This window comes from Giraffa tippelskirchi, chromosome X (genome assembly GCF_054371585.1).
Source record: "Giraffa tippelskirchi isolate mGirTip1 chromosome X, T2T-mGirTip1v1.2.pri, whole genome shotgun sequence".
NCBI lineage: Eukaryota > Metazoa > Chordata > Mammalia > Artiodactyla > Giraffidae > Giraffa > Giraffa tippelskirchi.
This window is the reverse complement of record NC_137289.1, coordinates 100,033,130-100,049,506: the sequence shown is the minus strand read 5'-3', so window position 1 is coordinate 100,049,506 and position 16,377 is coordinate 100,033,130. Positions and strand designations below refer to the sequence as shown.

General features: G+C 38.9%; 1 protein-coding gene and 1 pseudogene across 1 annotated transcript in view; one reads left to right on the top strand and one right to left on the bottom strand.

Annotated features, from left to right (window-relative positions):
• The window catches only part of HUWE1 (HECT, UBA and WWE domain containing E3 ubiquitin protein ligase 1), a 166,418-nt gene that overhangs the window by 79,196 nt on the left and 70,845 nt on the right, over positions 1 to 16,377 (top strand). The window contains exons 20-24 of the mRNA XM_081565454.1: positions 7,113 to 7,219; positions 7,735 to 7,912; positions 8,743 to 8,834; positions 9,636 to 9,847; positions 15,837 to 15,894. Of these exons, the coding sequence (XP_081421580.1) occupies positions 7,113 to 7,219; positions 7,735 to 7,912; positions 8,743 to 8,834; positions 9,636 to 9,847; positions 15,837 to 15,894 (647 nt within the window). The remainder of the gene's footprint in view (positions 1 to 7,112; positions 7,220 to 7,734; positions 7,913 to 8,742; positions 8,835 to 9,635; positions 9,848 to 15,836; positions 15,895 to 16,377) is intronic.
• LOC145536334 (calumenin pseudogene) lies at positions 3,895 to 4,916 on the bottom strand (annotated as a pseudogene).

Below are 16,377 nucleotides of genomic sequence, written 5' to 3'. Positions count from 1 at the left end.
ACAGAATGATGCAGGAAGCATAAAAGCAAACGTCAGTGGAGGTCAGAATTCCTTCTTTAAAGTCTTAATTCGTCCCTGGCATTTGAATTAGCATAACAACCTCACAGGTTCCCTGTAAATAAACTTGTACTTGAGAGGGATGAAATTTGTAAAGCCAACCAAAAGTAATTAGTTCAACAATTATTAACTCCATAAATGATAGTGTAGAGCCTTTCACCCCAGGCAGGAGATGGCCAGGGAAAGAAATTAATGGGGGACTGAGAATCTCTTGGATTATTTTAGTAATATAATTAGCTGTTTTGGTTTGTTGTTTTATTTGTTGAATAAATCTTTCCTATTCTATTAACCCACATGCAGCAGGAGTCCCCTTTTAAGGTATAAGCTGCACTTTGAAATACCAGTAGGTAGTGTAATGCTCATTCGTTATCAATTATCATAGCAAGTAGATTGCTTTGTCCCTCATTAAGGGCTTCTAAGACCTGAGCTGTTTGGTTTATGTAGTTGGCCAGGAGTTAGGCTGTTACCTGTGTAGCCTCTATAAGATGAATCTGTTACAGAATGAAGATGCCTAAACTTGTGCCTGTAACACCAAAGATAGTGATGAGCCCCAATGTAAAAGGTAAAAAGATGCCCCACTGCTCCCTTTTGTAGCCAGTTGGTGGAAGACTAGGAAGAACCTGAAGGGGAAGTAAGTGAGGAAGCACTTGGTGAGGTTGTAATGTCCTGCTGCTGTCCATGCTGAAACCCACTAAGTAAAGACTGCCTCCTCCCAAATTCTACCTCTGGCTCTTCTGGCACTCTTTTATGCCCAACTATGTTCCCTTTAACTTCCTCAACTGCCCTTTCTTCTCTCTCATCTCCTGTTTTAGCTTTGCCACAGTTTAATCTGTTCAAGTCCGTATATGCCCTGTTCTTAGCCGACCATATTGATCTTATATCACTTAACTTTCTGAGAGAATTTCTCTGTATAATCTTTCAAGGTGCCTGTTGCATTATCAAATCTTTAGTTTTTGTTTTTTACAGTTTTTTAGTTTCTGATAGCCAACTATTACCTTATTTTTAAGAGACCATTTGTTTTGGATTGTTGCTATTTTATGGGCTTGTGGATTCTAGAATTTGATTTTAAAGAGTTATCTAAATTCTTTCAAGAGTTAGTTGTTTAGTTCCATCTGAAGCTAATTGGTTTTTCTGTGTTCATTCTAATTCTTAATTATCTATTAATTTTAAAGTATTTAAACTGTCCCCCTTGCACAGTAGCATTGTGATGCAGCATTATAGTTAGGCCTCCTCAAAATGACCCTGTTGCACAGTAGCATTGTGTGCAGCATTACAGTTAGATCTCCTCAAGAGAACAGACTTGATGATAGAACACTAATTTTAGTTTATGAATACTCAGTTTTATTTATTTATTTATTTTGAATGTAAACAGTTTTATTTAGAAACAGATAGATACCTGTTTGCATTATAGAATATAAAACTTGGTTTACACTCTATAAAAAATAATAACCAGTAGCCAAATTCAAGATAGCTAGCATTCACAGAACATACAATGTGGGTGTGTAACTACTGTTCACCAGCCTCAGGCTTGATTTAAACCAAAAAAAAAAAAAAAAATCCAGGAGGGTCTGCTGCTGCTGCTGCTGCTAAGTTGCTTCAGTCGTGTCCGACTCTGTGCAACCCCATAGATGGCAGTCCACCAAGCTCCGCCGTCCCCGGGATTCTCCAGGCAAGAATACTGGAGTGGGTTGCCATTTCCTTCTCCAGTGTATGAAAGGGAACAGTGAAAGTGAAGTCGCTCAGTCGTGTCCGACTCTCAGCGACCCCATGGACTGTAGCCTACCAGGCTCCTCCGTCCATGGGATTTTCCAGGCAAGAGTACTGGAGTGGGGTGCCATTGCCTTCTCAGCCAGGAGGGTCATTAGAGTACAAATGCTTACTGATGAGCACCCAGCATCCAAAGTCACTGTCTTAGCAGATGGAGGTTTGCTTTCTAGGTGCATGACTTTAACATAAGGCCTGGGTTCTCTGTACGTAGTGACCTGTGAGGCTCTCCTGCCACGCAATTTGTGCTGTGCCCTCTCCAAGCCAGGGTTGGTGGCATTATTAATTATCCCTGGTCTTCTTAACAATACAATGGGGAATCTGGAAGGCAGAGAATTTCCATTTCCGTACACTGGGGTTCAAAGAATGTATCCACTCTCAAGAGCTCAATGCAAAGGCCAGGGTGAAGTTACATGATATCTGGCTTTTTACCAGGCCAAGTAGCCCACCTTAACATGATCGTGGAAGACCAAAGGATACACCTAGGTTCAGATTATAATAATCACCCAGCACCACCTGAATGTATTATCTGGAAAGATATATGAAATAATAAAGGTTATATATATATATTTGTCTTAGTAACCTGAGGGCTAAAAACTTGGAATACATAATTCTTCTCAAAAGAGGTCCATGTGTATGAAAGGGATGAAAAAAAAGGCAGTTTCTTGTTATGTAAAATATAGGTGAGTTGGAAACAGAGATGGTTTCTTCAGCTCTTTCTACAATGTCCCTCTTCTTGATAAGGACTGGCAATGTTGATCCATGATAAATGTTTTTTTGACAGCGGGGAGATGGGGACATAGGGAGGGATGGGTCAAAGGCAGGAAGGGTGAGCGATGGTCCTCAAACCAAAGAGCCCTCTCATCTCTGAGCCTTAGCTCAGCCTCCTCAGCTGACACAAGAACAGGCCTGGTAGTAAGTGGTTAACATTCTGAGGTATGAGGATCCCTGGTAAATTCAGCAGCATGTGGTTTTAAGAAATCAGCCCACAAGGTAAGAACACTGCAGCCAAGCCCCTAACTAACACTGCTATTGAACCACTATCCAAAAGAGAAAGGGAAGAAAAAAATCCCCACCACAACAGGAGGTTCTAAGCTTTCATTTAAGGTGGTCCAAATCATCTACTTTCTCTTTATCTTAGGGTTTCTTAAGAGAATCCTCATTCAGTGACCATTTCTCTCATTAAAGGCACTTTCAATGACACGATTGGAAAGGAGCACATTTTGACTGCAGTGAAAGCAAGATTAGTTCCTTGGAACACCTGGGCAAATAGGAGCTGAATGGGGCACTTACTGATTGAATAAAGACAGGCTTGAGCACTTCAGTAGATGCATACCCAGAAAAAAGCACGTGCCCTAAGAACACTTGGATTTTTTCTTTAGTTTTCCAGCTGTTTCTGTTTATATCTCTGTAAAGAGATCACACTCACTACTTGATTGATATTCAAGACACTGGCCCCAACTTTTCCCACCACAGCTGTGCTTGACAAAATTAGACAAAATTAGCAAACAGCTAGTCCTACAGGGAAGGGGGGGGGATGAATGAAGTTGAGTCAAGCTTTCTTATAGCACAGGGATCTGTCCTTGCCCAGATAATGCTAGGACCTGGACATGAAGCAACTGAATGGAACATGTGGCTACTACTACTTACGAAATATACTTTTCAATAGCAAGTTTAAGTGTTATCTCTCTAAATATAAATTGTGGGGAATATTTCTTCCCTTTTTTCTCTCCTGAACATTTCTTATTGATCTCAGGCTTAGACTTAAGTCAAAATTATAAAAAAATTACATGATAAGTGTTGAGAAAGAGTGAAGGGCTAATGTTTGCCTACAAGTGTGAGTTGAGGATGTTGATCCTTCATATCATACTCCCAACCAGAGAACAAATACAAAAATAAACACACATGTTATACATAATACAAAGTCTAAATCTACAAACACAAGTGTACTAATTAGAGTTGTTCCTCAGAAGCACGGTTTTCCTCCTGTCCCTCAGAGAGGAGGAGGAATGGGGACGGAATCATTTCTGTTAGAACTTTTCATGTCTTAAAAAGTTTGTAATAACAGTCTCAGTAGCGCAATTTCATGTGAAACCAGAAGCTGTAAAAATAAATTACTTTTGAAGAAATGTGGGTTCCTCTGTCTGCAGCTCAGAACTCATCATGTCATACTAAGGCCTCACCAAAATCTGTGGCCTGGCTGCCCACAAATAAATCATACTTAACAACAATCTCCTCCTTGGTAAGCTTGCCATCCTTGTTTTGGTCTGATTTATAGACCAGGTGCCTGGCTTCTGCCTCAGCATGGTCATAATCTGAGGGGAGGATCCAGTCTTTGGTCTCTTCCTTATCCATCTTCCCATCATAGTTCTTATCTGGAAACTCAACAAACTGTTCTCTCTCCGTCTTGACCCACTCTGGCTTATCAGCATTTCCGTCGTGGCTCTGCATATCACCAATATACTCCTCCAGATCAATGAAACCATCAGCATTCTTATCTATATCTTCCATTGTTTCCTGTACTACTATATCCTTCATGTAGTCATACTCCTTGGGGTGCAGAAAAGCTGTGAATTCTTCCTTTGTGGCAATGAGGTCTCCATCCTTGTCTGCCATTTTAAACCTCTGCTCATCTCTGACCATCATCTGCTTATAGTTAAATCCATCATCAGGGTCTGGATCATCTAAAACATAGCCGTAGTTGGCATTTTTATACTCCTCCCAGGAAACGAGGCCGTCCTCGTTGAGGTCATGCCCCTTCCACTGCCACTCTACGTCCTCGTAAATCCAGCGCTTTTGTGCAAATTTAATCCAGTCTTTGAGCTCATCCACAGAGACAAACCTGTCCTTGCCGCCATCTGTTTTACTTAAAATCTTTTCCAAGTCTTTCCTTGCTCTCTTCTGGCGTCAGCTGATCAAAGGTTTTTGCTCAAAACTCTGAGCATCATTGTGAACTTTGTCACTGAGCTGAGGTTCATGATGTACATGGTCCTTCTTTTCTGTGGGCTTGCTCAAGGCAAAGGCTGTGCACAGGGACAGGCACATAAGAAACTTGCAGGCCCATGATGATCATATCTCTCTCCATCGCACCCACAGCCCAGGCTGAATCCTCAATTTTAATAGCTCCTTAGAATCTAAATTCTAAGGAATTTGTACAAATGAATGTCTATTGAAGAGTTTTTCATATACCAATAGAAACCCAAAAACGGACTTATTTCCATAAGTTTATATACCTCATCAGAAATAGCAAAGGCCATTCACAACTCTTGGTCCCAGTAATTGTCATGGCTCTGCCATTTCATTAGCATTTGATGAGAGGAGTTCTGTTCACTGTCTTGAACTGAAAATCCTCTGGTTTCTTTTCTTAGGTGTCAGCGATTATGAGTTTGTTTTATACATGGCTTATGGATATCGTATATGCATGTACTTTCCTTGTTAAGTTTTAAAAGTAAACTTTAAAAAAAACTCATGTGTTAGAAAGCCTTGTTTTAATGGCTCAGACTGTAAAGCATTTCCCTACAATGCAGGAGACCCAGGTTCGATCCCTGGGTTGGGAAGATCCTCTTGGAGAAGGGAATGGCAACCCACTCCAGTATTCTTGCCTGGAGAATCCCATGGACACAGGAGCCTGGTGGGCTACAGTCCATGGGATTGCAAAGAGTCGGACACGACTGAGCGACTTCACTTTCTTTCACTTTCAAAGATTTAATAACATGTCTAGAATCGGCTTGATTCCTTTGTTACCTGGTAGTATTTTTTATTTTAAAAATTCTTGTAATAGTCTAATCTGCTGTTATTTCTTGAGAGTTGATTTTTAAGACATCTTATAAAAGCACTGGAGAAGGCAGTGGCACCCCACTCCAGTACTCTTGCCTGGAAAATCCCATGGACGGAGGAGCCTGGTAGGCTACCGTCCATGGGGTCGCTAAGAGTCGGACACGACTGAGCAACTTCACTTTCACTTTTCCCTTTCATGCATTGGAGAAGGAAATGGCAACCCACTCCAGTATTCTTGCCTGGAGAATCCCAGGGACGGCGGAGCCTGGTGGGCTGCCGTCTATGGGGCCACACAGAGTCGGACACGACTGAAGCGACTTAGCAGCATAAAAGCACTGCACTTCATCATGCACTTCACATAGTTTCTAAAATTTTATTTGTTCTGAATCCAGTTAAGTCTTTTTTCATTGCTAATATATATTACTCTTTTCTTTAGTAGATTTCCCTTAAGTTTGTAAACTTTTTTCAGTCCTTTCTGAAGACTGGTTATTGGTTTTAATTATTTGTGCTTTTTGCTTGTAGTTTCACTAAATTCTGCTTTTTTTGTTACTAAGTATTTTTTGTGGCTTCTCTTTTGGTTACTCTTTAATGAATGCAATAATGCTATACTGTTTCCTCTTGCATAGAGTTTTTGCCTAATTCTAGAATCATTAATAGAAGTCTTAGGGCACATTTCTGAATATTGTCAAAAATTGATCAGATTAATACCCAAGGACTCTTTAACATTGCTGGTATTTTTAAATTGCTGAAAAGGCTTTTTAGAAGATATTTTGTCCATTTTCATCTATAAGTTTAGATTCATTTTAACCCAGCAAACTCACAACCCCATCATACATTTTTTTCCTGCATAAGTATACAAAAAAAAGAGTTTATTTTTAAATTTATCAGTTTTTCCTACTATGGACTGGTTTGTATACAGGGTGGTACATGTATATAGTGGAACGGTATGCAAACATTCAAATTGAATGAGTTGTAGTGAAATGGGAAAGATAAAGGGGATTATATCATGTGTATTACAATTGAAAAATGAAGTTAACCTCATTCTTATAAAAATTAAAATTTCAGTTTTTATTCATATTTTTTTTCTTAAATTTTATGTATTTAAGGTGTACAACACAATTTCATGTACATAGTGAAATGATTTCTACAGTTAAGCATTATCTCCTCATACAGTTCCCTTTTTTTGTGTGATGAGAGAATCTGAAATCTACTCTCTTAGTATATTTATACTAGTCAATACAATATTATTAACTATATATAATTGTCATGGCTATACATTGCTCCATACAAATCTTAAAGATTAACCACTAAATTCCTAATAGTGATCAACCTCTGATGAGCAGTACTAAGAACTTTTACTTCATGCTAATTGTGTGCGTTTAAATGTTGTACATTGAGTTCTGGGATTTTTTTTTATGTGTGGTGCTGTTACTTTGTTTTGTTTGAACCTTTGGAGTTTTGCTTTTAATACTTGTGAAGAATCTCTGTTTCTTATATTTCTCATCTCGTTTTAGCTACTGAAGTGGTGACTGTGTTTGTATTTCAAGAACCATCATTGCTTTCCTCACTCCAGGACAATGGATTGACAGATGTCATGCTACATGCACTGCTTATCAAAGACGTGAGTCCTTTCTGCTGCTCTGTAAAGAATGCTCAGTGCATAACCCCTTTTCATAAAATATACACACACACAAAAACCAGTCTTATGGCATGAAAATTCTCTCTTGTCTTCTATATGCAGTATTGAAACTATTGGAGGATGAGGGGAAGGGATAGTTAGGGAGTATGGGAATAACATGTATACACTGCTGTAGTTTAAGTGGATAACCAATAAGGATCTACTATATAACAGGGAAATCTGCTCACTATTATGGAACAACCTAAATGGGAAAAGAAATCTGATAAAGAGTAGATACATATGTATGTATAACTGAATCACTTTGCTGTGCACCTGAAACTCACAACATTGTTAATCAACTATACTCCAGTATAAAATAAAAAGTATTTTAAAAGGAAAAGAAACTATTGGGATCTGGTCATCAAGATTCTTTTTATCTCTCTGTGCAGTATCCTTGGCCAAAGTTTTCCCAAGTCTACCTGGGAAATGTCTTCAGGCTCACTTTATCTTCTCTCTAGGTTCCTGCTACCCGTGAAGTCCTTGGCTCCCTCCCAAATGTATTCAGTGCACTCTGCTTGAATGCCCGAGGTCTGCAGTCATTTGTACAGTGTCAGCCTTTTGAACGTCTCTTCAAAGTTCTCCTGTCTCCAGATTACCTCCCAGCTATGCGGAGGAGGAGGAGTTCTGATCCTCTAGGTAATTCATGAGAATTTGCCTTACAGTAAATAATTGGTTTGCTGTTGTGCCAAGATTGAGGTGATTTCCGAGCCACCAATTGGCAAGGAAACTGTTTCTTCCTTGATCTCACTTCATGTCTCTGGCTAGGTGTGTGTTCATTGGGAATTATCGCCATACATTCTATTGCAGGTAGAAAAGAATATTTCATCCTTTACCTGTGTTCATAATATTTCCTTACTTCTCAGCAGTTCACTGTTAAATGTACTGTTACAGCGTTGGTGAGGAATAGATATTAGATAACCAGCAGGAGATTTTCAGGTCTACTATCTAGTGTTTAGCAACAAGAGATCCTGGTAATCGTCTGTTCTAATATCCAAGTCCCTAAGATAGTCACAAATGAATAGATTTCCTTCTCAGTGTATTTGAGACCAGATCACTGAGGCATAGCAATAAGGTAGAGTTTCAGAAGGAACCCAGTTTTCAAAAATGTGCTTTGTCACCACTGTAGCGTTTTAGCCATTATCATCCTTTATCAGGGCAGTCAGAGTTAACGGTTTATGCTTGTTTCTTTTCTCACTCTCTCTTCACTCTTCAATACTAACTCAGACCTTGACAGTAGAGAGTACTAGGGTATAACGTAGCATACATGGTTACTTTTAAATGTGTTTACTAGACTCCTCTCCAGTCATTTGGTTGTAGAGGTTGGTATGAGTTCATTTGAGAAAGCATGACATTAGAAAATCACAACCACCAACTCAGTTTCTCTTTTCCTCCTTAAATTGGCACCAAAAAAAAAATAGTTCAAGCTCTATTTTCTACAGTCTAACCGTTCCATTTTTGGCTTTAAGGGGATACTGCCTCCAACCTGGGAAGTGCTGTAGATGAGCTCATGAGACATCAGCCTACCCTCAAAACAGATGCAACAACTGCAATCATCAAGGTGGGAAGTGATACGGCCATGACCATGGGCATGAGAGAGCAGTGGAGTGGGAGTTTTTAGGAAAAGGCATGGCATACTGGAGGTCATTTGGATTCTTAGACTGTGCCTATAAGAGGATTATGTCTGCCTCATTTCCTCCAAGTCCTTGGGTTGATCCTTTGCCCCTCCCCCCTAAAAAAGTCACTTAAGTATTGGTTTCTTTTATAGGCTATTAAGAAGTTGCCAAGCCTTAGCTTCTGTTTGTAAAAGCATATTACCCTTTCTAATCTTTTTTGCTTGGGTTTTTGTTGGGGTTTTTTTTATTTCACATTTACTGATTGTCTCTTAGGATTATTGAAACTGGTATATGAGTTACTGGTGGTTGGTGAGTTAGAACATGGAGTCAGGTCAGTCAGTCGATCACTTAACAGCCATGTGATCCTGAAGAAGTTATTTAAATTCATAAGACTTCCAATTTCCTTCTTGTAAAATGAAATTAATGGCTACATGCCAGAAATAGTGTATATAATATTTAGTTAAAGTATTTTAGAAGAAGAGGGCGTCAGGATGAGATGGCTGGATGGCATCACTGATGCAATGGACATGAATTTGGGCAAACTTCAGGAGATGGTGAGAGACGGGGAGGCCTGGCATGCTACAGTTCATGGGGTTGCAAAAAGTCAGACATGACTAGGCAACTGAACAAACAACAAAAGTGTTTTTGCACTTCTGTATATAGCACATAGAAAGTGTTCCCAAAATGTTAATCATCTCCCCATTCCTTAATTACTAATAAATAATCTTGTTTCCTTTGCCTTTCAGTTACTTGAAGAAATCTGTAATCTTGGAAGAGACCCTAAATACATCTGTCAGAAGCCATCAATCCAGAAGGCAGATGGCACTGCCACTGCTCCTCCCCCAAGATCTAACCATGCTGCAGAAGAGGCCTCTAGTGAGGATGAGGAGGAAGAGGAAGTACAGGCCATGCAGAGCTTTAATTCTACCCAGCAGAATGAAACTGAGCCTAATCAGCAGTAAGTGTTCACAAGACAAGTTCTCTAGCCTTGTGATCTTGAGCATGTTGTTTTCACCTGTTAAAAATGAGAGAGTTGAATTAGATTTGGTTGTAAGGTTCTTCCAGCCCAAAATGTCTTATAATTTTTCTTTCTTTGATTCTTGTGTGTCATTTGTGCTTTGGTGTTTGTTTTGGTTGCCTTAGCAAGCTTGCTTTCCTAAATGCTGTTCATGAAATTCAAACAGAATTCAATATATCAAATTAAATGGCCTTCCTCAGAGGATTTCCCTTTGTTGATTTGGTATTCCACATCATTTACTGCTTGACTATTTCCATAAGAGAGCATATATCTCCTAAGAAATTTTTAGGAGTTACAGGGATTTATTGATTGGTCTTTGTTTATCTGATCTCTTCATTCCAGATAAATCAGAAGGCTTTGGAATGTACTATATGATTGTTGTCAGACAAGGTAGATTTTCCTTCTTCTATTTATTTGAGGTTTATTCTATATAAAAATTGATTTCCTGGATGGTAAGATGGGGATAGAGATGATAAAGACTGCTGGTGGACCTGGTTCTTTGACCTTACCATGTTTTCATGCAAGGGATGAAAAGCAATAGCTGTTGCTATAACTCTTAATTACTTTCATACTAGAAGTAGGTGTGATGCCTCTGGACAGTCATGCATTCACTTATTTAATAAGTGCTCTTTTGGTGTATATATAGACTTTTTTTGAGAAAATCATGGTCATCTTAGGTGTGGGTATGAATGGGTTTGAGCTGATCTTGAAGAGTGACTTGGGACTTAAGATTATGGTGGAATAGACACCAGGAGTGAAGGTCTAGAATCCAAAACAAGTATCCCATCTTGAAACTCTAGAAAAGTAATAAGTGTGTTGCTTTCTTGGTCAGATATATTTTCCTTGTCTGAGAAGGCAACCCTGCCTTCATCTAATGCCACCTTCTTCTGTTTTGATTAAAATGTTCTCTTTCTGGAAAAGGAGGATACCCTAAAAGATTGCAGGACTTCACTTGCAAACGAGTTGGAATCTTAGTGCTTCATTGCCACATCCTGCATTGTCAGCCATCCTGCTGGGATAGAGTTCTCTTTCCTGACAACAAACGAGGGAATGATTTCTTGAATGTTAGTATTGGTGGTGGTTTTGAGTCAAGCTGTGCACATTCATCTGCATATAACTTTTCTACCTAGACTCCTTTTATCTTTTGTCTAACATGCCCAGATTTTAAGCTGCCTTGACAAATTGACGTTTTTTCAAGTCCTCAAATGTCTTCACTCTGCATACTTTTCTTGGAATATCATGTGTCACTGTATATTAGCTTCATATTTATCCCCATCCCCAAATTATCTCTCCTTTTCCATCTGCCAAATTCCTGCAAGTTTAACTCAAATACCTTATTCTTACTGGAAATTTTCTCCCAACAGTTTTGTTAAAATTATTTATATATTCTCTAATGGTTTCCCCCACTAATCTGTATACTTCCCCAAAGGCAAGGACAATGTCTCATTCAACAGTGTATCCCAATCACTTTGTATATAGTAGATAATCAGTCAATAACTTTTTTTAGTGGTTGATAGAATGAATCAAGAGTATCAGATTAGAGGGCTTCCCTGGTGGCTCCGTGGTAAAGAATCCACCTACCAATGCTAGACACAGGTTAGATCCCTGATACAGCAAGATCCCACATGCCACAGAGCAACTAAGCCCGTGTGCCACAACTATTGAGCCTGTGCTCTAGACCCTAGGAGTCACAACTACTGAAGCCCATGTACCCTAATGCCCAGGGTCTGCTAATCTTAGAATCTCACAAATATTGATACATGTATACTTTTCCACTTCTGCCACCTTCACAAGCTTCATTTGGGTCATATGAGGATTATTAGGGCTGAGAGAGAATGCAAAAGACTACCTAAACTCAACTTACATTTTGAAAACCACTATCTATTAAAGGCAACTTCCTTTTTTTAAATTTATTTCTTTTAATTGGAGGCTGATTACTTCACAATATTGTAGTGGTTTTTGCCATACACTGACATGAATCAGCCATGGGTGTACATGTGTTCCCCATCCTGAACCCCCCCCCAGACCTCCCTCCCCATCCCATCCCTCAGGGTCATCCCAGTGCACCAGCCCTGAGCACACTATCTCATGCATCGAACTGGACTGGTGATCTATTTCACATATGATAATATACATGTTTCAATGCTATTCTCTCAAATCATCCCACCCTCGCCTTCTCCCACAGCATCCAAAAGTCTGTTCTTTACATCTGTGTCTCTTTTGCTGTCTCACATATAGGGTCATCGTTACTAACTTTCTAAATTCCATCTATATGCGTTAATATACTGTATTGGTGTTTTTCTTTCTGGCTTACTTCACTCTATAATAGGCTCCAGTTTCATCCACCTCATTAGAACCGATTCAAATGCATTCTTTTTAATAGCTGAGTGATATTCCATTGTGTATATGTACCACAGCTTTCTTATCCATTTGTCTGCCAATGGACATCTAGGTTGCTATTGTAAACAGTGCTGTGATGAACATGGGGGTACACGTGTCTCTTTCAGTTCTGGTTTCCTTGGTGTGTATGCCCAGCAGTGGGATTGCCAGGCCGTATGGCAGTTCTATTTCCAGTTTTTTAAGGAATCTCCACACTGTTCTCCATAGTGGCTGTACTAGTTTGTATTCCCACCAACAGTGTAAGAGGGTTCCCTTTTCCTTGTACCCTCTCCAGCATTTATTGTTTGTAGACTTTTTGATAGCAGCCATTCTGACCTGCATGAGATGGTACCTCATTGTGGTTTTGATTTGCATTTCTCTGATAATGAGTGATATTGAGCATCTTTTCATATATTTGTTAGCCATCTGTATGTCTTCTTTGGAGAAATGTCTGTTTAGTTCTTGGCCCATTTTTTGATTGGGTCGTTTATTTTTCTGGAATTGAGCTGCAGGAGCTGCTTGTATATTTTTGAGATTAATTATTTGTCAGTTGCTTCGTTTGCTATTATTTTCTCCCATTCTGAAGGCTGTCTTTTCACCTTGCTTATAGTTCCCTTCGTGATGCAAAAGCTTTTAAGTTTAATTAGGTCCCATTTGCTTATTTTTGTAAAGGCAAATTCTTTTATCTCCCTATCCCAGATAGTTGTCATGGTAGAAAAGTTTGCAGTGTGTGCTACCCCCTCCTCAAAAGTATTGTTTTTATCCCTCTCCCACCCTATGCAAAATTCTTCAATGAAACCCCAGATAAATTCTTGTCTCCCATGCCTCCATCTGTTTTCCAGTGCCTTAAATGATAGGTAATTTTTTTTTGCATTAATTAATTTTGCATTTCCTATTTCCCTGCCTTAAAATGAGGCAGCTGCCTATCTTATTTCTGTCATTCATAGAACAAGTTTGCCTGTTCTAGAACATATAAATAGAATAAGCGAAGTCTTACATGTATATCATACCTAATGTATATACTTTCTTTTTTTTGGCTTTTGTTGCATAGTGTGTTTTTTAGATTCATCCATGTTGTCTATCAGTATGTTGTTTTTGTTGCTTAGTAGTATTCCATTGTATGAATATACTACAGCATTTATCCATTTGCCTGTTGATAAACTTTAAAGTTTTCGGTTTTTTTCTAGACTAAAACAGTGTTCTTTTCCCTTGTTGTTTTTTTTTTTTTTTCACTGAAATCAGCAGTATTTGAAAAAAGTGATTGTATTTGATCTCGAGACACATGATTTGTGCTAGAAATCTGGAATAAGGAAACTTAGGCTCTACAATCGACCCCAAATACATGGAGCTCTGTTCTACATTCAAAGACATTCACCACAAGTAGAACTAAATACTTATTTGTTGGCCCCTTTCTTCTGCCTTCTAAATTGTTTGAGCTCAGCTAAACTGACATTGCTAGGGGTGAATATACTTGCCAGTAAGTAACCAAGCTTTTCAATTGGGCACCATGGTTTATTTTTGTGATTGATTCTATTTATTTTGCCTAACTTAACCACCTACCCTGAACAACTTGAAAGAAATGGGTTATATAAATCCATGTGCCCTTTGAAACTTGAATGAAAACTGTCTGAGTTTAAAGGCATCAAATGCAGAGAAGCAGTTACCTGAATTGTGGCCCACTGGAAGAGCTCTTTTTGCCAAAGGCAGCTTTGTCTCCTCGGAAGTGGGAAGAAAGACCTGATTTTCCTACCCACCCATCCGCTCCCCTCCCCCCAAAAAGCCAAAACATGACATCTCTTGTCCTATACCCGTGTACTGTGACACTCAATTGGAATCCTCCTCTACATCTGATTACAGGCTCCAGCATCCTAAATACACATGTAAAATTAAATTTGGGAATGTTTGTTTTGGAGAAGGGGAAGAAGCAAAAGTTTTTAATTTGACAGTTAAGGTAAATTATTTCGTTCATTATATGAATGAAGTCTTTCATTGTTTCAAAGATGCTATGGGTCAAAGTTATATATGAAGTTAGGATTTCCTTAAAACCAGTTAGGGGGATTTCTCAGTTGATCATTTTTATTATTCCTATATGATGTCCTGAGCCTGGAAGGCAAAAAGTTGATGATAGGGAGCAAATTAGTTACTGAACAAGTTTGTTCTTGGAGTTTAAGAACCACTGTTGGTATGTTTTCTCTCTTGTTCTCCCCAATTTCCATCTAACAAGTGGAGAAAGTACCTAAGTCCCATTTCATGATAGTTACTTTGGCTCTTTTATTTGGCTTCTGCAAAGGGGCAGGTATCTCCCTGGGCTAGAGCCACACCTGTAATTCTTAGTTGTAGAGATTCTCTCTCAAGAAGGTGCACTCAGGCTGGGGTGGTATATAATTGGTGTAAGTAGCAGTGGTTCTGAGGAGGAAGTTTATAGTCAGGGAAAGGTTTGCAGTCTTCCCAGGGAATCCTTTCACTCCTGGCATATATATAGGTCCTGCCTTTGTACAAAGTTCTTCCCCAGATTCTTCATTGAGCATGTTCACAGCATCCTACCCAAGCTCTCGCTCTGGATATTTTAGCTCTAAAGCCATTCGTCATGACTCTCCACTCTCTTTGCCTAGTCTCCATTTTGCTGCCAAATATCCTTATGCCTGGCAAATCTTTGTTCACATTTTATCTTGCTCAGAGGTGAAAACTACTAGTTTCTTGCCAATTTTTCTGCCTTCTCCCCCTACTTTCCCTTCTTCCATCTCTGCCCTTTTCTCCCAAAGGCCTATATCCAAAATTTTCTTTATTTGCCTCAAGTTTTGTCCTTTCCTAGGGTTTATCTTTTAGTTAGATTTTGTTTTACTTTGTGGGGTTTTTTCCCTCTGTTTATTTCTTACAAAAGCCAAGATGGGCTAAAGACTGCATTTTCTGCAGCTATGGCATTATTGCAGCCTTCTTATCTTCAATGCACCATTGAAGCATCTGAAGCAAAAGGACATTATCATAATCTATGGATAGTTCAGGAAAAGCTTATTAGAAAAGGCGGCCTTGGGTGTAGTCTCCATCTTGGACTAACTTCATCTGTTCTGAATGATTGATAAATCTAAGCATGGAATCTTGACTAAAATTAAATTCCGTTTCCTGCTCTTTATAACTTTAAATCTGATGTAAGAACATGTGAAGATGTTTGTGTATTTCTTTCTTTCTAGCTCCTTTCTTCAAGCAAATATTTAAATAGTCTCTTAATTGACCTTGCTTATTTTTAATATTTTCGTATTGATGAATTCATCTTACAGTAGTTTGCCTAATTTAGAAGTTTCTTTTGAGATACGTACAAATGCTGTGTTTGTGAAAGCTTGGTTTTTCCTTTTGTGCTCTCAGCCTTCTCAGGCTAGGAGACCTACCTTCAGAATTGATTTCACCTCTTTTCCTTTTTTTCTGTGTTGTATACTAAAGGATATGTCTTAACTGAGAGAAAAGCCTAGAATTTCATTATTTCCCTTTCTTCTCTTTGTTCTCTTACACTGGTATTGTGAATTTCTGTGTAACTCACTCTTTTCTCCCTTAACAGGGTTGTTGGTACAGAGGAGCGTATTCCTATTCCCCTCATGGATTACATCCTTAATGTGGTAAGATTAATGGTAGGGCAAACTGAGTAAAGATGTGTGTTTTTCTGAAAAATCTGTGGGGTTACCAAATAATCTGATGACTTTAATTTTACTGGGGCCCTTAAACTTCAGAGCAGTGGGGAAAGATGTCCAAAACTTGTTCTGTGAGATTGATTTGCCAAAACTTAGCTAGCAATCCCTTTTTTGAAGAGTCCCAGTTTTCTATTCATTTCCCTTGGGAAACCAAACAGGAGGAGAATGGGCTTTGTTAGGCCAATCTAGTATTATGTTCTTTGAATGTGTCCCAACGTATTTTTTTCCCATTACTTGCCATTTTTATCATTAACTTCTTTCTCTTTTACCAAAAAAAGAAAAATTTAATGTGGTGTTTTCTTTTAACTTCCTGTGTGTCTCACAGGAAAAAGAGTTGGAATTTTCCCAGAGTTATCTGTAAGGGGAAGCCCACTTAGCATTTGTTCTAGCCCAATAAGCACTTCCAGACAA